General features: G+C 44.5%; 1 protein-coding gene across 1 annotated transcript in view; it reads left to right on the top strand.

Moving 5' to 3' along the window:
* The first annotated feature begins 1,793 nt into the window (after positions 1-1,793).
* LOC148830949 (voltage-dependent L-type calcium channel subunit alpha-1S-like) overlaps positions 1,794-23,671 on the top strand; it is a 41,969-nt gene continuing 20,091 nt past the window's right edge. Inside the window, exons 1-19 of the mRNA XM_088921238.1 lie at positions 1,794-2,240; positions 5,025-5,130; positions 10,303-10,442; positions 11,193-11,335; positions 11,724-11,876; positions 12,781-12,986; positions 13,439-13,542; positions 14,074-14,222; positions 15,236-15,317; positions 15,955-16,115; positions 16,912-17,137; positions 17,470-17,677; positions 18,331-18,451; positions 19,319-19,433; positions 19,801-19,897; positions 20,787-20,856; positions 22,449-22,581; positions 22,963-23,092; positions 23,296-23,355. Of these exons, the coding sequence (XP_088777364.1) occupies positions 2,044-2,240; positions 5,025-5,130; positions 10,303-10,442; positions 11,193-11,335; positions 11,724-11,876; positions 12,781-12,986; positions 13,439-13,542; positions 14,074-14,222; positions 15,236-15,317; positions 15,955-16,115; positions 16,912-17,137; positions 17,470-17,677; positions 18,331-18,451; positions 19,319-19,433; positions 19,801-19,897; positions 20,787-20,856; positions 22,449-22,581; positions 22,963-23,092; positions 23,296-23,355 (2,601 nt within the window). The 5' untranslated portion in view covers positions 1,794-2,043. The remainder of the gene's footprint in view (positions 2,241-5,024; positions 5,131-10,302; positions 10,443-11,192; positions 11,336-11,723; positions 11,877-12,780; positions 12,987-13,438; positions 13,543-14,073; positions 14,223-15,235; positions 15,318-15,954; positions 16,116-16,911; positions 17,138-17,469; positions 17,678-18,330; positions 18,452-19,318; positions 19,434-19,800; positions 19,898-20,786; positions 20,857-22,448; positions 22,582-22,962; positions 23,093-23,295; positions 23,356-23,671) is intronic.

Here is a 23,671-nt window from a genome sequence, read left to right as displayed (position 1 = left end):
ATGTGTGATGGAAAACTTTCTAATAAAAAGTAAAAATAAAAACTGTGTGTGTTTGTGCTTCAAGGAACATTTTTTTCTGAGAGATGCTGAACAGATTTCACCACAATTATAGTTTTTTTAAATATGACTACCATCTTGATATGTACTGTGTTTAGCTCTTCGATTACTACAGCAATGAATGCATTTTTGCTACTAATGCATAAGTACATATATATAGTTCTACTGGACACACACTGTTTGTGATCTGTCAGACTTACACAACCTAATTGTGTGATGCACAGTTGTAAGCTCAATTCCAGTCCTGGAGGGAAACTGTTTCTGCAATTTAACACCTTTCCTCAGTTTTTCCTGCTGCTGGACTGCATCTCTCCAGTACTGGAGCAATGAACTTTTGTATAGGCTGTACCTGATTAGTTTAACACTTTTCAAAGATCTTCAGCCACTGGTGGTTTTAGGAATCCTAAAAATGTAGCACTCGGAAACTAGAGCGGTCCCTCTCTAGTACAGTATCTCTAGTACTGCCTCACTTGCACATCTCTGTAAACCACTAGGTGGAGCCATTGCACAGTCAGAGACTCTTCACCTGCACATTCCACCTGGACCATAAGGACTGTAAATGAAGTCAGTACCCTGATGTTTCATAAACTGCTAATTTAATTTTTTATATTACAGATGTTATATGACTGTTCTGCTTATATGAATTTATATAAGCATTCTATTGCTCTTAAAAGCATTTCATGCATTTGACAAATAAACCTGAACTCTGATTTATGCAACATTTATACTTTCCGAAATAAGACTGAAATAGCATAACATATTGTTAGTTACAGAATGCAACACTGCAGGGAATACCAGCAACACAAGCCTGACCAAATGAATTAGTGTTATAATCATTAAGAAATCTGTAGTTCGTTTGGGGTCTGGTTATTATCAGATGGCAGCCAGGCAGTGTCATTAGAAGACTTCTGGTTGAGGCCTCAAAGGAGCTCTCAGTGTTGTAGGTTTAATAAATGCATATCTCTATCATCTTTAAAGATTAAAAAATAATTACGAGATCCTATATTGAAGATTAATTTTGTCTAGTTTTGTTGGAGCACTTCATCACAAAACCAAGGTTTAAATGACCAACTTTGAAAAAGCTGTAAACTGGATGAGCTGATATGGGACAATGTCTCTGAGTCTAGAAATGGAGCACATGAGTTTGGCAAATTTACAGAACCTTATATTAGCACAGCAGTTTGTTGTGCTCAGGAGGAGTAAATGTTTTAATAAAGCTCCTGAAACTCGCCTCCATGCTTCATTGCTTCTCGGTGTGCCACCTAAAACTCCCTGCCACCCCACTCTGCTGTCTCGCTATCAGGCCTGTTATAAACACTCCCAACATCTGCACTGTGTCACCGAAGACAGGCATCGAAACGTGCCGTCCCCTCCGTTGCTGCTGTTGAACAGCTCTCAGTACACTTCCCCTTCTCCTCTCCCCCAGCTCCAGTTCCTCCCCCCTCGCCCCCCGGCTCTGCTCCGAGAGCTCAGAGCTACAAGTGGGATGAGTCGACGACAGCTGCACTTCTTTTTCCTATTTTTCTGCTGCCTCAGGGCCCGCAGGCTATTCGGCGGCCCCTGCGCCTCTCTGCCTCCCTGCTCTGCTTACGCTGCCCCATCGCCATCCCACCCACCCCCCACTGCCGAGACATCGCTCACAGTCTATATTTAAACCCTGCTGGCCCGGCTCAGGCCGCAGAGGCAACTGCTCCTCCTGCTGCTTTCTGCCTGGTGTAGTTTTACCCTCTGAGAAACCCAGCTCAGCAGAAAGGCACTCCACTCTCCGCTGAGCGAGAGAGAGGGAGAGGGAGAGCAGGCGGAGGCGAGGGGGGGTGTGTGTGAGTGCGTGCCTGCTGGTCCCGGGAAGGAAGGAAGGAGAAAAATAAAGGAGTGAGGGGAGCAGGCGAACCCGGGCTTACCAGGAGGATTACAGCGGGAAGGATTACTGGGTCCTCACCTCACACACCGTCACCGTCGGGACGCGGCTCTTGGTCTGCCCCCAGGATGGCTACGGCGGAGTCCAACGCGGTGGGACCTGCCGCTTCCATCATCATGGACAGCGAGACCCTGCGGAGAAAGCAGAAGGAGAAACTGAAGAAACTTCAAGCCACCGGCGGCAACCCACGGCCCCCGCGCTCGCTGTGCTGCCTGACCCTGAAGAACCCCTTCCGCAAAGCCTGCATCAGCATCGTGGAGTGGAAGTATCCTTCGGGGCTCGAGCTCAGCGAGGCACGTCGATGGCCAGCTAGCTGAGCAAAAAAGAGCATGGCCAGTCCTCAAACCGGAATAAAAAGTCAGTAAGTCAATCTGAGGGCAGGAAGCTACAGATTGTTGGTAGTTGGGACTGCCGTCTTTGTTATGTCTTCATTTATGCAACGGGAAAGTTTGTGTTTGGCTAGTCAAAAACAGCAGGTCTGGCTCTCTCTAGCTGTGTTTATGAGGAGCCCTACACCCTTGGATCTAAAAGGGTTGATCAATTTCTTCACATGGTCATGAGCTGTTTATACGGCGTCGCGCAGATTAAACTTCCCAGTAATCTTACAGCAAAGGGCCGAGGGCAGCTCGCGTCTCTTTTGTATTAAAGAGAAAAAAATAACATGAGACAACGCAATGTCTTATCCTTCACTGGCTTTTGAATAGTTCATAGTCTATACCTGTATTACAAGTGCAGTTCATAGACAATTGTTTATATTTTTCCATCTTTAAATGGCAGGATTTGGAACTGTGACCAAAAGAAAGATTCTTCTGTTAAGTAGCTTTTACAGAAATTTGGTTTGGAAAGTTAGCGATTAATCATGGGACAGGACACCGGCGTTCTCAGTGGAGTTGCTTCTCATTTCTAGATGCAGAGATATTTCTGGATACATTACGACCTACAGGTGTGAGCAGTTTAAAACCAGTCAGTCACAAGGATTATTAATTTGTTAGCACAGGCTTAAGAAAGCAGTTTTGGTTCTGAGAGGTTTTCATTTTGGCAGTGGGACGTGTTTACTGCTTCAAGAGTCTTATGTTAGCGAAGGCGCATAATGTTCCTAAAATGCGAATCGAGACTTGAGACCTTTCTTCTTGTTGGTAAAGATGAAAATTCTACTTTTTACTCCTGGGTTCACTGATTAATGTCAAAACTTTAAAAAAAATCAATTACATTCACCCTGGGTCAAAGGTTAGGTTAACCCATAGGCACTTCCAGAAACTGAATAATATTCTAGAAACAACAGAGGAGAGAGCCTTTTGAAAACAACATTTTTCCAAAGATGGAATAATGCACTTGGCAGCTAGTCAAGGAGCCAAATACGGGAGAAACGTGCTCCCAATGATCGAAGCTGATGATAGAAATTTAGGTGTTTTTTTAATGCATATATATTTAAACGACACAATGATATTCTGGGGCACTGCAGCTGTTGGCTCGCGTCACAGGCTAAAAACAGACACCACTCTCTGCTGGCAGGGGGAATTTTAATTCCAGCACCCCCTTCTGGCTGAAAGGGAGATCAGTTGAGTGGCCCCTGTAGTATGAAAACACTGACACTTGTAGTGGTCCAAATGACTGAGTAACTTGGGAGTGGGCCAAGATTCCACTACCAAAGCCTTGCAGTGGCAAGGTGTCTTGAACTGTAAATCAGGCGTGATCAAGGTGTCGGCCTCAAAGTGATTCATGGAGCTCCTGCATCTTGCGCATTTGTGCATGTCAGGATGCCTTCATTAGACATCAATTTGGACGGCACAGTTTCACAAAGCATCGTTCCCTATAGTTTACATTGAAATTAAAGCTCAAGACCTTCTGAGTTTGCTTAAGAAAAGCCCCTTTTGTGGCACTGCAGAGATTCGATAGTCACGCCACAAGACAACGACCCATCTCCCCATTACATAGTGACTGAAATAGTGGAAATGTCTAAACATCCACCAACATGAGAACATAAGAAAGGTTACAATTCCACACAATTGACTTAAGAGGTATTGAGTCATAGTCCCACAGACGACAGCACTGCACCAAAGTCAAACACCTTGCAATACAACACAGAAAGCTTGAAGCACCACAGTGATGTGATGGTAAAAGCTGCTGCCTCACAGATCTTTGTTCTCTGTCCTTTGTTGGCTTAATTGTTGCCTGGGGTGCTTTCTGTGTGGAGTTCATATGTTCCATCCATGTCCACACAGGTTTTCTCCCATAATCCAAAGCCATGATATTCAGGTTACTATCTCTAACTTTCTCACTTGCTCACATGTATGTGAGCCTTGCCCCTTGTACCTGCCCTCGGCACAAAGCAGTTACTCATAATGGATAGATAAACTATGTGTTTCAATGCTAAAACTTGCAATGCTATTTAACACTTAACCTCAATGTCTTTAGTAAGTGTTAAGATGTTCTAGAGCTGGGGTCTCAAACTCAATACCTGGAGAGTCTAGTGTCTTCTGGATTTTGTTCCACCCATGTTCTCGGTTACATAATTGGTGTAATTGTTGTATTAGCTACAAAAATGTAATGCTTTTCAACCAGGGTAGGAAGTGATTTATAAGTAACCTTTAAGCAAAGTGATTGGGAAATGAATAGCTTGCGTAATCAACTGTAAAACACTCTATGAAAAATTTGTATAGGTCCAATTTAGAAATAATTAGGTTAATTGTTTGAATGACTAATTAAATTGGAAAAAAACAGAAGACCTGAGTTCTAGAGAATCGACTAGTTTAAGGCAAAAGGCAAACATTTATGTCAGAACACATGACTATCAGCCCTCTGGAAGAGGATGTGCATCGAGCCTGTTATGATGCACAAGCTGCCACATCTCGTTGATGTCTGCTTTGTTTTTGTGCTTGGTCTTGTGTCTGTTGCACTAACAGTATGTGAAAGGTCACTCAGTTGAGCCCTGCTCTGTGAGGCTCTGTGGCATTCTGAGGTTTCCAGGTGGGCTAATTCACACACACATTCCCGCCAAACTTCTGTCGCTCCCAAGCTTTTCCTGAGCTGCCCCCTCCACCACTGCCAGGCCGTTTGAGATCATAATCCTGCTGACGATCTTTGCCAACTGTGTGGCCCTCGCCGTGTTCCTGCCCATGCCCGAAGACGACACTAACTCTGCCAACTCCAGCCTGGTGAGTAACATCTATCCTGCTTTCAGGGTGAGAGAGGAGAAGGAGATGCACACTCAACCGTTCTAAACTAGACGTTCCTGTGGCATGCTCAGAGACTGCCTAGGATTTAGTGGGAAAAGACAAATAACTGAGAAAATGCGCCATTGAGACATAATATAGGCTATGTGTATAGTACATTATGTTTCAGTGGAATAGAGAAGGCTATCTGACTCAATGCTTAAGAAACACAACTTGCAACCTAGACGTTCCCAAAGTATCCTGCAGCAGCAGTCATTCATGCAAAGCCTCTCTTTGTCGTTTATATTTCTGGCACATGGAATTAATTTTATCATTGGCCTGAGAGCTGATTGATAAGACGAGCTCCTTATGTCACTTTCCAAACAAAAAGGAAGTTAGCTGAACTTGGCACTGACTGTCCCTGTGCTTAGAGACACAGCTTGCGGGCTGTGTGTCATTCTCATGGCCAGCAGATTGAGGAGGGTGGAGGCTCTCAGTCTCTTTAGATCACACGCCAGGGGTCCTTAACTGTCTCACCCAGCATCAGCTGTTTATGAAGGCACTAGTTCATCAGTCAAGAGGACTGGGCAAGGTCCAGAATATAGGACTGAGAACTGAGACAGCAAAGCACCCTGAGTCTGAAGAGCACACCAGCCCTCTCTGCCAGCTAGGAGTCTGGTTCTCATACTGTTTCCTGAGGTTTTCGTTACACTGGGCCCAAGCAAACCGCCCGGCAGAAGTGGCCCCATGACCCAGACCTATTGACTACTGTGCGGTATAAGTACATTAAAATCTCCAGCTATCGAGCAGAACATTAAAGAGGTTCCAACGAAGCAACACATTTGTCCAATTAAAGAATTAAGTCCACAGTGCAGAGCAGAGGTACCCAGTCCTGGTCCTGGAGGCTCACACACCTGCTGGTTTTCACCCCAGTCCAGCATCATCACCTAACTGAAGCTGAACTTGAAGTTGAAGCTGCTTGACTGAAATATTTGCAAATCATATTATTCTACTCAGATGTGTGGGATATTACTTTACTTATGAAATGTGATGATGAAAAGGTGACCTCCAACATGTTCAAGAGCTGGAAACTGTCAATCCGTTCGAATGAATCCTGTTATTAAGTCAATGAAGGTTTCGGTTGTGCAAACAGACACTCGGCTGCAACACAACCCCGCAGGTATGCGGGTCTCCAGCACCAGAATAGGGATCTCCTGGTCCAGATCAGGGGTCTTCAACCCTGGGTTGGAAGCCCCAGTCCAGCAGATTTTATTTAGGTCAGCATTAGATCAGCAGTTTATAAAGACCTGGAAGAGTTTCAGTGTGATCAATTAAGCAGATGTTTTGTTACTTTGAGTACAGAGATAATTTAGGATTAAAAGCTAAGTACCCTTCTGCTCTCAAGGACCACAGCCACAGTTCTCTTAATTAATGGAAAGAGTTGGGTAATTACAGTAGTCAAGAACCTATAGGTATTGACAATCTTTAGAGGTAGGTGACCAGTAAGCCTAACAGGGCCAGCGTTACTAGAGACACCCTGGTCTGGAGTATTCAAGAGACCTCACCTTTCAGAGGCTGAAGGCTGCATTTGTGAAAGTGTGCACGTCATTCTGGATACCTTTATCTACTGACATGCAGCCAAAAGGGGCAGAATAAAGGCATAGAACTAGAGGTGATTTCTAAGCCGAATTATTACTTTTCAAATGGTTTATATAAAATGCATTGCATATCTTTTTTTAATAACGAGAGATTGTAAAATAGAGTGATTTACTTTAATAAGGCTTAAAAATACCCCTTTGCACATCAAAACTCAGAAAATATTACTGTTTCCTTTAATGCACATTTCATTTCAACCACTTGTTAATAAAACCACCTTCATAAACAAATAACAGCGAAATTCTGCTCAGATCGGAAAAGTACCTTTAAAGTATTTTGAACTTTTCAATGTCGTTTGAAATCCTACATATAGATAAGAATCTTAGGGATAACCCACTTCTCAAAACAACTATCATTTTTTCTAGTTTTGGTGTCTGAAGATCTCCAAACCTAAGTCTTTTCTTTTTGAAACGCATTTTCTATTTTGACCTTTCCGCCTTACGAGCCGTCTCTAACGTAAAGTGACTCGACGTTTTCATTAAATGTATTTCTAATCTGTTTACTTTTATCTATCCCTTGTCACATTTCAAAACTAGTTTTCACAGTGTTTAGTTATCCCAGAAACATGAGAGACATACCTGAGCCTTTTTTCTTCGCTATCAAGGGAAAATGACAAAGCCCTATGTGAATTGACATTGTTTGCTTTGAAAGGTCCCAAGCGTAAAAGGGTACCCCAATATCAGCCTGAAAAATAGTCATTATAAAAATGTTTTGCATCTTTTTTGGCTAGTTGGCAGGTTTTCAAAAACGCAGAATATTTCAATACTTCCCTACACTTCCCCCTTTTAAACACTGAAATCACAGGTTAGACACGAGACCTCCCTGCGACTCGTAGGGTGTGAAGCGTAGAGTCTTAAACATGTACCGTCGCCTTGGTCATTTTACTTCAGCGCAACAAAAGTTCGTCAACATTTCGTTGTCGCGGAAATTTAGAAATGAGCATAAAAGATAATAAAATCAGCGTTGTGTAGGAAATGATTCTGTTCTGGGCTCACCAGTAGGATTAAGTGTTAAAATCATGGATGGAGCCCTGTTTTCGTACCGTACCTTTGAGCAAAAATGCATCACGCAAATTGCTCCAGTAAAACATACAGATACGTAAATAGCCTCTAATGTACTTCACTTTGTATAATAATGAAGTGACTTGTCGTAACACAAATGAAGAGATCTGAAAAATGCGACCTAGTCACGTTGTTGAAGGTGATCTTATAGATATTCCAGACTCTGTCCAAACATGTGAGTCTGGACTAATGGGATCCTATTGTTTGTAATAATTCTTTTCATGTGATTAAGCATTTTATAATCTACAAAGCTGCATGACATAAAGACTGTGTATTAAATTAAAAAGCAAATACTGTAGTTAACCTTATGATCTTCTGATCCTCGGCGAATGTGGCATGCCCTATACCCCGTTGTTATTGTTGAGCTGAAACGAAAAGGGCATTTTCAAGATACTTCGGGAATTGGAAAAGAGCCCATTTCCCTGCCCGCGAGCTCTTTACTGAGAGGAACTAAATGTAACTCTGCTGCCGGAGTGACCCGCTTTCAGGTGATGAAAGGGGACAGGTGGTCCGGCCGCTTCTGTTTTGCGTTTCAATGGTTTATATTTAGTCGCTCCCTGGATGTTAGAGTAAATCGGAATTAATGCAAAATTTGTGTGATGCCACCGACAACACATTAGGTAATCCACACGCAAGAATGCATGCATCAACAATCCCCCACCTGTTGTTATTGGTAGTTTTTAAAGCTTCTGCGACACTGAAGCTAAACTGCATTTTTACAATTCATAGCTATTGCCTCGGTTGTGGTTGGAAATACTCCCTCTCTGCTGGGTGTTATAACACTGTCTCACTATCGCTGACAACATACGGTACGAATATGAAAGGCGAAAATAATGTTGGTTCATGGAGCCACTGATTGCCGCCTTAAGAAGAAGCTGAGCAGTGTTATAAACAAACGTTGATGGCAATGATAACTGAACACATTTTTTAGTTTTGAATGCAGTTATCGTACTGTCATGTTTCAGATAACGGGGAGCTGATCTTTATCTTTACAGCTGTCGGCAACCTTACGGACAGCTGAAGAAACATCATCATTGTTTTCAAATCATTCTAAGATTTGATCTTAGATCTGTAGTGAATCTATCTCTAATATATGATTCAGGAACTGGACCGCGTACTACACGTTCTGTACCGTTTTCTACTTCTGTGTGCTTTCCACAAACCACTAAGCGATCCGCGTATCCGGAGTTCTGCGTGCGCGCAATCTCTCTGCTTGAGCTCTGACTCCTGCCCGACACTCCCACCACAGGGACGCGCTATTCCCCGCATTCCGACCCGCTGCGCGTCTGAAAGTCGAGCTGACTGTCAGGCCCGCCGGGGTCACCGCTGATCCCAGGCGCGAAGACGGCTGGATCTCTGTGCGCTCTGACCGTACATCGCCCCTTAAAGGGCAAACACACAAATGTCTTCTGTAAAATCCCAGAACCGTTGACACCGAGACTGTACCAAGTTTACTTCATATTTTTTGACGACCTAAGTTTGTTTTACTTAAAAGTACTTGGCATTTTTTGTGACAATTAAACATGGCGCCGTTAAAGTAGCGCTTTAATCGTCAAAAGATAAAACACTGTCACATAATACAGTCTCCTCCTAATTTATGGAGAGTTACTGAGGATGCTGAAGTGTTTCTGTGTTCAGTTTACACACTGGCAGAGCCGGGAGACCATACATGGTGTTGTTTAGCGCAGTGTGAGGCGCTTCTCTCAGCGACGTGGCTTTTTTACCGAAACTCCAGACAGACAGAGGAGTGCGAAGGGCAAGAAAGACTGATTAGGAAAAATACCGAAAATTCATTCCCACTAAGCCCAGTGAAAACCAAAACAAAAGGTTTTGGGAAAAAAAGAGCAGGCTGATGGGGTAAACGGGATCGCATACAGCGGATGACATTAAATGTGTCTGTTCTCACTCGTAAATTAACTACACTATTTTTTAGTGTAAATTTTAGTCGTTTCATCAGACGTCCCCTCTGTTTAATGGTACGATACTTAAGAATCACAACAGAGATAATATAGTGAGTTTTGTTTTTGACAAAGCTTACAACTAATAAACTACTGTAGATTATCAATGCAATCATTATAATGTCAGACCTTTTGCTAGTATTGCTGTAAGACTAAATGTAGTGCAATGTTGCTCCCAGTTAAAAGGGGTTTTCCATGCAGTTTGAAAATTAAACTAAAAATACCATACTGTAGACAGGAAGGAAATTCTGTACTGTATAGTGAAGGAAATCTTTGAATCTATTGAAGAAAATCTTTCCTCACGTTTTTTATTTATTCTTTTAAAAACTGCAAGTTTACTGCACAGGATTTCTTTCTTTTCTCTAAGGAATGTACAGCACCTTCTAGCCTAGCAAGGGCCACCCTGTATGGGTGTGCAAGATTGCCCCCCCTCGTGGATGGGCAGGAGTACAGTTTGCCCCACTTTCAAACTATGCTTGTTTTCACCATATCTTTCACAGGAGAAAGTTGAGTACATCTTCCTGATCGTATTCACCATCGAGGCATTCCTAAAGATAGTGGCGTATGGTTTTCTGTTCCACCCGGATGCCTATCTACGGAATGGCTGGAACATCTTGGATTTCGTGATTGTGTTTGTTGGGTAAGGAGACCTGGCTTGCTGGGAGTTCCCACATGAGACATGGGGTTGCTTGACACCATAGCAGTTTCTCTTCTGTGTCATCTCTTCAACACTTGGGTTTTCAGGGCCGGTTTATTAGGCTCCTACAGTACGTCCCAGTGTTTGGAAAGAAAGAAGCAGAAAAACCTGCATGCATCTATACCCATCCATGCATATCTTAATGCAGAAGTCACCCGCCCTGATGCTAGCTAGACCCAGTCCAGTTGTTCTTATTGGTCATCTCGGTCAGAAGACAACATCTGTAAGTTACTGGTGAATTAAGAATGATAACTGTTCAACTAAGAGAACTCTGATCCTTGTGAGCTGAAAACTACAAATTGTAAACTCTGCTGGACTGAGGCTCTCCCAGACCAGGGCTGGAGACCTCTGTCTTAATGCACACACCTCCTAAGGACTAAGGAACAAGTAATAGGTTTATTCCATGCTCAAGTAACAAGTAACCTATTGCTTGTTCCTTTTCAGCCTGCGCATGCTGATGCAGCTATCCACCTGAACTACTCTCTAAAGGACTATGCAGGTCCCTCAGTCAATAAGCAACCACAGTAGCAAAATGAGCTTAATAGACCCCCCTCTTCTGTAATCTTCTTTGGTTCATACCAGTACTTCTTCCCACTATGACTAAAGCCAACGATTCTGTGTCTGAGTCTCTCTGCGGACAGAGACCATGCTGGGGCAACCCGGGTCTTGACGGTGCTTGTACTCTTCCTTTAGGCTCTTCACTGTTGCCTTGGAGACCATCAACCGCATCGAGGGGATAGAGACTCCAGTGGGGGGGAAGGGGGCGGGCTTTGACGTGAAGGCTCTGCGAGCGTTCCGAGTTCTGCGGCCCCTGCGCCTGGTGTCCGGCGTTCCAAGTACGGCCCTCTGGAGCTGACCGAGAACTGGTGACAGTGGGAGGCGTGACAACATGAAGTGTGCTCTTGTGCAGTGGTGTTGTTGTGAGGTTCAAGAGAGAAAACTAGATATCTGGGGGACTGTATGTTTTAAAAAATCTGTAACCACTAGGAATTAGTTATCAAGGCTGAAAACATTTATAAAGATTTCAATCATAATTTTGGGGCAGTACATCCTAGTATTATACCTTCCAAATCACTTAAAATATTCTGAGTTTAGGTTATTTTTATGTGTAATTGAAATTAATTTGCAGTACCAGAGGTAGAAAGATATATCACTTTCAGCCCACCACATGTGTTATCGATGACGATCAAGCCATCATGCCTCATGGGACTGTTTCTCCTCCAGGCCTGCAGGTGGTGCTGAACTCCATCATCAAGGCCATGGTCCCGCTGCTGCACATCGCCCTGCTGGTCCTCTTCATGATCATCATCTACGCCATCATTGGCCTGGAGCTCTTCAAGTGCAAGATGCACAAGACCTGCTACTATTCCGGCACACGTCAGTGAGCAGGGGACACATATGCTGATTGTAATATGAGCAAATTAGTCCAGTAGCTGACTCTTGAAAGGAAACTATTCAAAAATACAGTTCAAACAATTGTTTCCACCCCACTAATAAATCACTAGATATAGACTTGTCACATTAGGTGTTATATAGTACTGTATACTATTCCAGATTTCTTTAATATATATATATTTTAAAGAAATATGTAAGTATATATTCAACTATGTTGGCACAGTGCTGGGGCCCTGGGTTCAAGTCCTGACCTGGGGTGCTATCAGTGTGCAGTCTGTATGTTCTCCCCATGTTTGCGTAGGGTTCTTCCCGGTGCTCTGGTTTCGTCCCGCAGTCCAGAGACATACTGGTAGGGTAACTGGCTTCTGGGAAAACTGGCCCTGGTGTGAGTGTGTGTGTCTGCCCTGTGATGGACTCTCCTGCCTTGTGCCCATTGCTTGCTGGGATAGACTCCGACTCCCCTGCAACCTCGTACTGGATAAAGCAGTTTAGAAAATGAACAGTTGATTTTATGATCCCATTGTATGTCTCTGAGGAGAAAATGCATTTTGAATTTTTCATATTCATTAAGAGGTTGTTTCTAAATCACTCCTGCAGGCGGGTCACCTGTTCTTTTTTGGTTGGTTTTCACAGCCAGGCACTTGACAGCGTTAGTCAGCACAACAGTATGAACTGCAGTGTTCAGCTGTTCAGCAGCTGACAGACGACCCAGACTGGCCAGGAACACTCGCGTGGTCCTGTAACCGCGCAACTGACGTGCTACACAAAAGTCACGCTTGTTTAGCAGTCATGAGTGAGGTGTAATGCGGCAATAAAAAAGCAGGGCCTGTATTTGCCCTTCCTCCTCGTCCTCTCCACGCGTCTCACCTCTCCCGTTCCTGCGCAGGCATCGTGGCAATGGTGGAGAACGAGAAGCCGGCGCCCTGTGCGATCGGGGGCCACGGCCGGGAGTGCTCCCTCAACGGCACGGAGTGCAAGAGCGGCTGGGTGGGGCCCAACAACGGCATCACACACTTCGACAACTTCGGCTTCGCCATGCTCACCGTGTACCAGTGCATCACCATGGAGGGCTGGACCGACGTGCTCTACTGGGTAAACTGGGCACGATCGCGGCAGGAAGCAGAAGTAAACCACAGGCTTGTTACAGCGGGACACGTATTACAATTAAGTTGCCACTAACTCATCAATACCCAAATCTCAGACAGCATTTTCTGCAAGGATCATGCTACAGTAGATAGGTCTTCAACAGCATGGCAGACCAGAAACCCCTATTCTCACTATAGTTGGAGTCTTCTGCTTTCTCTAGTTTATTCCTGTCGTTTGAATGTTTTGGTTGTAAGCCTGCGTCTTTATTCTTTGATGAGCTTAAAGGTGAAGTTGTCAACACCTTGAAGGTTGTGGGATGTCACGCTTTGGTAATATAATTAGCAGTTCTTTGACTAATCGTAGCTAGTACCTATGGAAGACTGCTTCCCGCATGTATAGAATCCAGTGCTGTCCTGTTGCCTTATTTTCTTGCTGACCCCAGCGTGACCCTTCACCAGGTGAATGATGCCATCGGGAACGAATGGCCCTGGATCTACTTCGTCAGCCTCATACTCCTGGGATCCTTCTTCGTGCTCAACCTGGTACTGGGTGTGCTCAGCGGGTACGTTCCCCCCTCAGTAAGGACAGCTCCGTTTCACTGTTGGATCTTTGGAGAACTAAACCAAGCTGATGATCACTGAAATGATTATTTCCACTGGAATGGAACAGGACTCCATGCACAGGCATTCTGGAGCCAGAGCTGATTTCGAAACTAGCACAATTCACAAAAAAGCACCCCTAGTTTTCTGCTTAAAATGTCTTTTGTCAAACAGTATACCTGGAGCAAAATGTAAGTCATTTCACTTATTAAAGTTTGCTTTGTCCTAAATGTGTCATCGCAATAAAGTGTAGTACAATGAGTTAAGGAAAGGTCAAGCAGATAGCTTCTTGTACTGGCTAGTGCAAAGCACTAGAAAGCCAGACAAATATGTGGCTAGTTGTGGTAAAAACCGTAGGAAAAACAAGTTTCTGTGGTAAACTCTCACACAGTGCTTCTGCTGAAGTGTAATTGTAGTTTCTCGCTTTTCCTATCTTTGTTTCTGTATCTACTTCCTTCTTGCTCCGTCCCCTCCCCTCCCCTGCCGCCTCGCAGTGAGTTCACGAAGGAACGAGAGAAGGCCAAGTCTCGGGGGGAGTTTCAGAAGCTGCGGGAGAGGCAGCAGCTGGAGGAGGACCTGAAGGGATACCTGGACTGGATCACACACGCCGAAGTCATGGACAACGACCAGGAGCACCGGGAAGGTATGGGACACACCCTGCCACACACACACAAGCTTCCGGCTTACTCCTTGTTTCCTAACAATCCAGTCAGAGCCAGAGTTTGGGAATCTAAACCAGGCTGGATGACCAAGGGTTGGGTAGGGCTGGGCAGTTAGAGTGGTTGAGATGGTCTACCACCCCCCTCTAAGACTTCTGTTGTTTATTTTGTGGAAGTTTGTTGTTTAAATTAGTTAAGCCAGTAACCCATCTGAGTTGGGAGTGTTTTATGTGCAAAGGTCCTTAGAGCCACACGAGCCACACGAGCCACACAAGCGAGGATCTTTCCTCCACACAATTCAGATTCACCTCCTGAGTCACCCTCACCTTCCTGACTGCAACCCTCAGTCTCCCACAGAGAGAATTAGGCCCTGCTCTGACGCAGCCACTTGACCCGCCCACACGCCACTCTCACCAACTTGCTCGGAAACCACGCCCGCTGCCCATGCCCACATGCCCACACTGGCACAAAAACACAGCTTTGCAGTGTGTCTCCTACCCCAATCAGGTCTGTTCAAACTCTTTAGCTTTTTAGCTGGAGTTACTAATGTATGTAGTTTGAAAACTGTAGATGCAGTTTAGTTGTTTAGCTTTATGAGAGTTTCAATAGTCAAGCATGATTTTTAGAATGTTTTACGCTTAGTTTTGTGTCATTTTGCCTGCCGCACCTTGTGGTGGGGACACTCCTGGTGAACATACCATTATAAATAAGCTAAAGCAGTTTTGATGCAAATGGGTGTCTGGTGCCTTTACTTGGCCTGTAAGGACACTTCCTATAGCCCATTTTTGTGGCCTTGAAAATTAATTCCTGGGCAGCTCCTTTCCAGAGTTTACCACACTTTTATACCCTGGGTCCCCTTTGCCTTGCTGTTGTTTCCCCCAGTTTTTGTGCTTTGTCATGCACATACTTTAAGACTTGAGTTTACAGTGCTCTGCTCCACTGACAGCTGATGAAAACCTCTGAGGGCTGTTCTGACTCTCTTGTTTGTGGGTGTCAGGACTCCTCCCCTTGGACGAGGGCGGTTCGGACACAGAGAGCCTGTTCGAGATGGAGGGAATGAACCGCTTCATCCTCTTCTTGTGAGTAAGGGAGACAGGCAGCGCGCTCTCTTTTCTGGCCTGTCAAGTCAGATGTGACACAGAGCCTTCCACTTTAAATAATTAAATAAATAAGTTAAATGACCACTTTCACCCAAACTGGCTCACGGTTATCTGCTGTATATTTTACTAACATATCTGATGTTGCTCATATATACCGTTGGGTTTGCTGGAACAATGTGGGTAAACTACCTTGTTCAGGGGTACAATAGTCACCATTTGGGATTTGAGCTTATGACCCTCCAGTCATTCAGGAGTCCAGGGTCCTAACCATTACACTGCTAAGCACTGATTACAACAAACAGCTTTGGCTTGAATACGTTGTGCACAGTATGCATATTCAAAACAGAAAAGACCATAGGCCAAGAGCAGTGTCTCGCTGCAGGGACTGACAAAGATGCTCATGTATTTATACATTAGTCAATGCTATGGACATACCAGACAATTCTGACAGATCTTTTTACTGTGGCATAGTTTGGTGTTGCCATATTTTAATCTATGGATATTTTGCTTACTAAAAAGTGTGAATAAAGGACGAGGCAGGGAGTCAAGGAGTATGGTGTCTCTCTCGACGGGAGGAGAATGAAATGAGCTTGTTCGCTCTCTCGCCCCTATCTAGCCGTCGCTGGAGACGCTGGAACCGCTGGTTCCGCCGCAAGTGCCGAACCTGGGTGAAGTCCAACTTCTTCTACTGGCTGGTGATCCTGCTGGTGTTCCTCAACACGCTCGCCATCGCCACCGAGCACCACAACCAGGCGGACTGGCTCACCAGGGTGCAAGGTCAGGCTCTCCGACCAGCCACGTCCATCAGGCGCTGCTGCCACATCTTCATTTTATTCCCACCCACTTTGAACAGTTTTGTACACCTTAATATCATCTTAATTGGTTAAAACCCGTACTTCCCAGGTCCTCGTTAGCTGCTAATTAAACTCACTGGCTTTGGTCACCCCAATTATGCCTGTTAAAGATGACACCGGTCTCATTTCCTGAAGCTTGTGTTTTATAGTTGCATAAAATCTAGGAGTGTCTAAGGTGATCAGTGTTTCTTTCTGTTGGTTTTAGTATATTATTCCTCATTTTGCAAAGGGATAATGAGCACAGTGTGGGGCATGCCAAATTGTTTTAGCCTCTAGCTTTCACAGTTACAATAAACAGTAGAATTATGGTTTCTTAAATCTTCAAGAGGATGGTACCTTAGTGTAACAGTGCTGGTGCCTCACAGCTCTTGGATCTTGGCGTCACTTCTGAGTCAGAGTGCTTTCTGAGTGGAGCTGACGTTCTCTTGTGATGAGCGTCCAATTTAGAGTGTAGTTCCTCTTTTTGCCCTGTGTCTGCCAGGTTAGGCTCTGGCTCTGAGATGAAACAGCAATGAATAATAATCTTCTGGAATCCTAAAATCACAAAAGGCAGCAGCATCAAAATGACAGAAATCCACAAAGAAATAACCCCAGGACAGGCAGTTTTGGCTCATTCTTACCTCCGTTGTAATGATCTGTAAAAAGAGATTTCAGCATGGATCACTTCTGTGTCATGTTGTGATGTTGTGCCTCTCTCTGCTTCCTTTCCTTGGCACCAGACACTGCGAACAAGGTGCTTCTCTCTCTGTTCACGGCGGAGATGCTCCTCAAGATGTATGCCCTGGGCTTCCAGTCCTACTTCATGTCCTTGTTCAACCGCTTCGACTGCTTCGTGGTGTGCGCAGGCATCATCGAGCTCATCCTGGTGGAGCTCGGTGTGATGTCGCCCCTGGGCATCTCAGTGCTGAGGTGTATCCGCCTGCTCCGCATCTTCAAAATCACCAAGTAAGGAGCACAGGGAAAGGCAGGGGAGGGAGCAGGGGCAAATGAATAGTAGGGAGCTATAAAAAGCGTGGTATTTTCTGAGCAGTGCAAACTCAAACTGCATAATCTTTGACTTTGTGGGTCTTTTTAAGGAAACTTCTGCAGCTTGTAGGAGAATTTCATTTTATATCTCACTAGGAAAATGTGCAATATAGGCAGTGAAGTGGACATGTTTATTAGTCCTTTGGAGACCGTTCCTGAAATCCAGGTGCACTTGGATGCCAAGTGGAAGATGGAAGGCCAAGTGCAGCGGAGGAGTCCTGTCTCAGGTGTCCACTCTCTCTGCCTCCCAGGTACTGGACGTCTCTCAGTAACCTGGTGGCCTCCCTCCTGAACTCCGTGCGCTCCATCGCCTCGCTGCTCCTCCTGCTCTTCCTCTTCATCATCATCTTCTCCCTCTTGGGCATGCAGGTGTTCGGGGGCAAGTACAACTTCCCCGACATGGAAGTGCGGCGCAGCACTTTCGACAACTTCCCCCAGGCCCTCATCAGCGTCTTCCAGGTGCTGTGGGTTTGTCTGTGTTGGTCTCAGTCTCATTCCGAACTAAAGCCTGGGATTAGCTCTTGCCCAGAATCAAGACTCCTAGGCTCACAGTCACTACCCTTGCAGGAACTATACTGGAGTCCTGTTTGTTTTAATTTTGAGAAATCACACTGAAAACTCTTTTCATCACTAACATTCAAAAAGATAGGAGTGACCTCTGACTTCAGAACCAATCTGAAACCTCAGCCCTCACATTTCCTTCCTAAGCTCACAATCACTAAATAATTATGCAATGCAATTGTGCATCAGAGGAACTTCTCCAACAGGCTTTAACACTCCTTAGAGGCACTGTTGAGCTTGCAGCACATCCCAGATGAGCAGCCCCAGAAAGTGGGCATTGCTGGAGATACATACGCATGGTTAGTCATTTTTCCCACATGGCACCCAGATTGGAACTGTAAACCTAAGAGGATAAGCAATTGGCAATTCCCAGTGTTACAGCAGTAAAAAATATCTGTCCGTTTCCATTTGTTTGAAAAACATAAACAGCAGTAAACTAGAGTAAAAGGGTCTTTCCAGTGACCTTCTTAAGGTGATATGAAACTGAATGACTGTGGGCATATTTAAAGCAATGCATGGTCTAGAGGTGCCATTCTCTTCTGTCCACTCAGATCCTCACTGGAGAAGACTGGAACTCTGTCATGTACAATGGCATCATGGCATACGGGGGGCCCTCCCTACCTGGAGTCCTTGTCTGCATCTACTTCATCATTCTTTTCGTCTGTGGCAACTGTATCCTCCTTGACTTCCACCGCTGAGAAGTGCTATTACGTTTTTTCCTGTGTGGGTGATAGAGAGCACTTTTGATTCGGTTACTGGGGAGCCTGCTGAGAGTTACTTATTTAGCATACCAGTGATTTTGTGTATGCCAAACCACTGAGAGGCTGCTTTGTCAGAGAGTACCGTGCTCTGCTTTGATGATTCATGACCTGAGCCCTCCCAGTCATTTAATCCTCTAAGCCAGTACAAGAAATAAGAACGGGAGCAAATGCATTGCCCTACATCACTTTTAGAATATGAAGTACTACAGACCCTTAATTGCACAGAGCTATCCACAAACCCCAGAATTACGGAGAGCAGCTCATTAGTGGTGGTGTAACAGGGCTCATTTTGGTGTGAGATTCTTGCATGATATGATGGAACTTTAAAAGGTGTAAATAAACTCACTGGGTCACATGATTGGTCTTTTGGCTCAGTGGATTTGTTCACCTGTTGTGTGTGTGTGTGTGGGGGGGGTTGTGCAGCTTCTAGGAAGCCAGGGGAGGTGCCTAGACAGAGGAGGTCCAGATCCTGGCTACAACCAAACCACACAAGTGATGCAGTGGTGTCCAAAGTTTCATTGAGAGGATTGCATTGTTGTTGCAAGTTCAAACCAAACAGATCCCGTCACATTCACAGCACCCTCAGTGAGCGGTAAGCATGTGTCTCAGTGGAGCGGGACACTGTACCTGTGTTGCCTGTGATGTTCATTTTTAGACAGGATTCAAAGCAATATTTCCCAGGCTCTCCTAAACCACTCTGCATCTGGTGAGCTACTGTACAAGACCAGTCATGTGGCCCAGTGGAAGTCCACAGCTGTTCCTTAAGCCCTCTGTGCAGATATCCTCCTGAATGTTTTCTTGGCCATCGCGGTGGATAACCTGGCAGAGGCAGAAAGCCTGACCTCAGCGCAGAAAGAGAAAGCGGAGGAGAAGAAACGGAAGAAGTTGGCCAGGTAAGAAATCTCAAATCGGAAGCATCTCTCTAAAAGAGAGTTCTCCATCCTGGGTTATGGAGAGACTGATCGATCGATTGCTCAATCAATCAAATTGGTCAGCCAATTAAAACCTCTAATTGACACGTACACGTTTTTTAAATGAACAGTTTTCATGAAAACTTAAACGCTCGGGCTGAACACTTTTATGGGTGAAAGTCAGCAAAAACTAAAATATCTTGGATGTATAAGTATGAACCATCCCCCCTCTTCAGAAAGGAAGCAGTTTATTTCCAGAGCACCGTCAGCCACCATCATCAGCTCTCCGTGTCTCCCTCTTATCCCTGGTTCTTTCTGTCTTTAACTCTGTTGTGTCTCCATCTCTCAGATCAAATAAGCCGGAGAAATCTGAGGAGGAAAAGCTTCTCTTGGCCAAGAAGCTGGAGCAGAAGGCCAAGGGAGAGAGCATCCCTACTACAGCCAAGGTCTGTCTGGGGGGTCTGGATCAGCTATAGGGTATCACCTGCACCAAGCACAGCAGAACTGGGAATGCCCGTGAGCCTAGGGGGTCTGTTAGATTTTGACTTAAAGGGAAACCTAGCGCAGGTAAAGCTCACTTCAGTGGGGCCTGTAGCAGTGGAGGGGCCACTGAGCGAGGCACCTCCCTGAGGGACCCCCACCCCCAGCATTGACAAGTTCTTGATTTGGGGAGATCAGAAGCCGTGATACCACACCAATACCACCACCATCACAAAGGAGGAAAACAAGGAGAAGGGGAGGATGCCCACACTTCCTCCCAGGGAGACTGGAAAAGGTTCACAAATCATTCGAAGATCCCGCCATACTCAGTGATCCAAAAATATTAATTGCAGAACCTAATGCTGAAACACTCTCCCCAACAAAACATAGAGCCAGCCCTGCACTACCCCAAGACTCACGAACATCTGTCCCAGTGTAGCACCTCCTGCTCACATCTTGAGAGGGTCTGTAACACTGTAAACATAAGAAAGGGTACACACAGAGGCCATTTATCACTTCTAGCTAGTTTGGTTTCTAGTCCTTAATTGATCTCAGGAATCCCATCCAATGATTCTTAAAAATGTAACAAAGGCCCCAAAGAAAGGAGGACATTTGGGTCTTATAATCCTTTGTTGCTAGAATCTCACTGATTTTTGAAGAATCTCATTGTTCTTGAACATAACTAGGGTATAAAAAACTCCATTTAGTATCTGTGTACGTCTGGGCTGATTTGGGCATCACAAGAGATGACTATGAAAAGGGCATGTTTAAGCCCCAATTTAAGGTCAGCATTACTGTTGTATCGTCGCTGGAGTTTTTGGTCCACAACAGCATCCCCTGTCTTTTATTTTCCAGCTCAAAGTGGACGAGTTTGAGTCGAACGTCAATGAAATTAAGGACCCATATCCCTCTGCTGATTTCCCAGGTACTCTGTCCTTACTGTCCGCACTGTATTTCATTCATGTTTTAGTTACAGTAATTGAATGGCAAGGCTTGAGTCATATTAAACTGAAAAAGACAACGTCTAACAATTAAAAAAAACATAAGAGTGCAGGAACAAATAAAGGTTAATTCCACACTAAAAAGTAAAAAGCAAGAGTAAAATACAGAGTAAAATATTAACAGTGTCGTCTGCTTCCAACTTAGGTTGGAATAACTAGGTTAATAACTAGTAAATGCATATTGCATATTCAGTATATAATCATATGTATAACAGGTCCCAGTAAATACAAGCATGGCATCACTGTAACTGTAAATAATATCAAGAGGAGGTGGTTAGTTTCAGTGCTTGCTTCTTCCTCGTTTAAACTCGACAGACAAAATTAAATAATCTCTTTTTAAACATTTTACGTGTAACTGAAACAGTTTACTTAAATTTACATTGCCAGTTACACTGCTACATAAGACAAACTTTACACATATTCTTAGATAATACTAAGAAACTCATACGGTACATCACATACAGTTTATATTATAGTTAAATGAACAATGAAGATTTGAGAAGAATTTAATGTTATTTACAGCAAATAATTACCAATCTGTAAATAGAGAATACTGAGTGGAGACAGTTAGTTTCAGTGCTTTCATTATCCTTTACCTGCTGACTTTTTCTCTGCTTGCTTTCCTTACCGAAAGCTTCCAGCCTCTTGCCACACTGTAGCAAATGAAATGAAGAACTGGGCACATTCAGCATTACCATACCATGAATCAGCCTTATCTATCTACACCACTGGCTCCCAGCTCTGGTCTGGAGGAACACTGTCTTCTGGTTTACATTCCAACTGAGCTCTACATCTCCAGCGTAATTGATGACTTAACTGATTGGCTTGCTTGTTTAGACTTTTATTTGCAGTAACTTGTTTCTTTGGATAGTCCTGAGTGTCCCAACTTCAAGGGACAGTTTCAGCATGTAGAGCTTTACTCAGCTTGCTAGCTCTTATTTCTGATGGGACAGCTCTTACTAGTGGATGAAGAGCAGACACAGGTGGGAGTAACAGTGCACCAGACATGCCCACAGGAGATGTGACACTCCCACAGGAGGTGTGGCACTGAATCAGACATGCCCACAGGAGGTATGACACTGTATCAGACACGCCTTGATATGAATTTTGAATCCAATTTGACCATTTAAGAGCTGAAAGCAAATTTACAGATGTGCCCCCAGTAAAACTAAATTCATTAGCCTGCTATTAAGATCTCAATTGGAGCAAAACACAGAGGACACAGTGTTTTTTCAGGACCAAGGTTGGGAACCACTGATATACACAAGAGTAAATACACTCCCAAATATGGGACTTTATATTAGTAAACTGTCATACATATTTTCTTATAATAGTGGGATAGCATGCTAAAGCTGATAAACATGTTAATTGGATGATCCTAGACTTAAAATAATAAATAGCAAAATTATCAATGTCTGTTGATACTCACTGCCAGTACTGAAGTAACACTTCTGTCTTTAAAGAAAGAGCCACAGTATTTATTATCCTCATGAATCTTCTCCATGCTATTTCCTAGGAGACGACGAGGAGGAGGAGCCTGAGATCCCACTGAGCCCCAGGCCCCGCCCCCTGGCCGAACTCCAGCTGAAGGAGAAGGCGGTGCCAATGCCCGAGGCCAGCGCTTTCTTCATCTTCGGACCTCAGAACAAGTTGGTACCATCGGGCCTGTCTGTATCATCTCTGATGGCAATCCACAGGGAACAGATTTCAGGGGTCTGCGGAGAGGGACCAAATCACAAAGAAGGAATGGAGCAACAGCCAAATGTGATGCTTTAGGAAGTAGCAAGGTTCTTATATAGCGGAGCTTGAACCTGGGTTTGCTGCCCTGCACATAAGCACATTTCCTCCTTCATGAAATAGGTTAGACCACGCCTGAGTGGGTTTCTGTGTGTTCATTTGTCTCACTTATGCTCCGGCTCAACCTGGTTGTTGCCATGTTTCACCTGCTGTGGATGTCATGTAACTGTCATGTAGTGTTGTAAAATGTGGGCGGTCTAAGTTAAGGTGTCCCATTTGTCCTGTCCTCACAGGATTCGGAAGTTATGCCACCAGATTGTGAATGCCACGACCTTCACCAACTTCATCCTCCTCTTCATCCTCCTCAGCAGTATCTCGCTGGCTGCTGAGGACCCTATTGACCCTGAGTCTTTCAGGAACAAGGTACCCTTCCCTTCCCCCCAGGCAGCTGGCTGGTGACTGATGCCAACTTCATTTGCAAGGCCAGGTTCTGACCACTAGGATCTACTATTGCACATATGAATTAACTCATTATCTGTACTTGGATAATACTCCTACACTCCAAATAAGTAAACACCCAGACTGCACTTCTGCTAACAGCACTTGTTTCCTTCCTGTTGTTCTAGATCTTGGCTTACTTTGACATTGTCTTCACAGTGGTCTTCACAGCTGAAATTGTGCTCAAGGTAATTCATACTGGTCATGCTTTAAAAATGGGCATCGCTATAAAAAACTGTGGTTGTTGAAATCCCAGTGCTACAGTATTTAATTGCTGGATTGCTCTGAAATGGATTCTGAAATCTCAGCCCAGTAGACTGTGACTAATGCAAGGCAGCCACCTAAACCTTGCATGGTGGATTATGTACAGTACAGATGTTCAGTATTCTCAATAACAGTGACATTACCCAGCTATTGCCTAACTGGTGAAATGAGGACGATGTAGTATACAGTAAGTAAAGGGCTATCATGCTTGACCTAAACCTGCCAAGTTTCAGCTTTTTT

Source organism: Atractosteus spatula, chromosome 7 (genome assembly GCF_055471065.1).
Source record: "Atractosteus spatula isolate fAtrSpa1 chromosome 7, fAtrSpa1.hap1, whole genome shotgun sequence".
In the NCBI taxonomy this organism is placed as follows: domain Eukaryota; kingdom Metazoa; phylum Chordata; class Actinopteri; order Semionotiformes; family Lepisosteidae; genus Atractosteus; species Atractosteus spatula.
The sequence above is the reverse complement of the archived record's forward strand: the minus strand, read 5'-3'. Positions and strand labels throughout refer to the sequence as shown.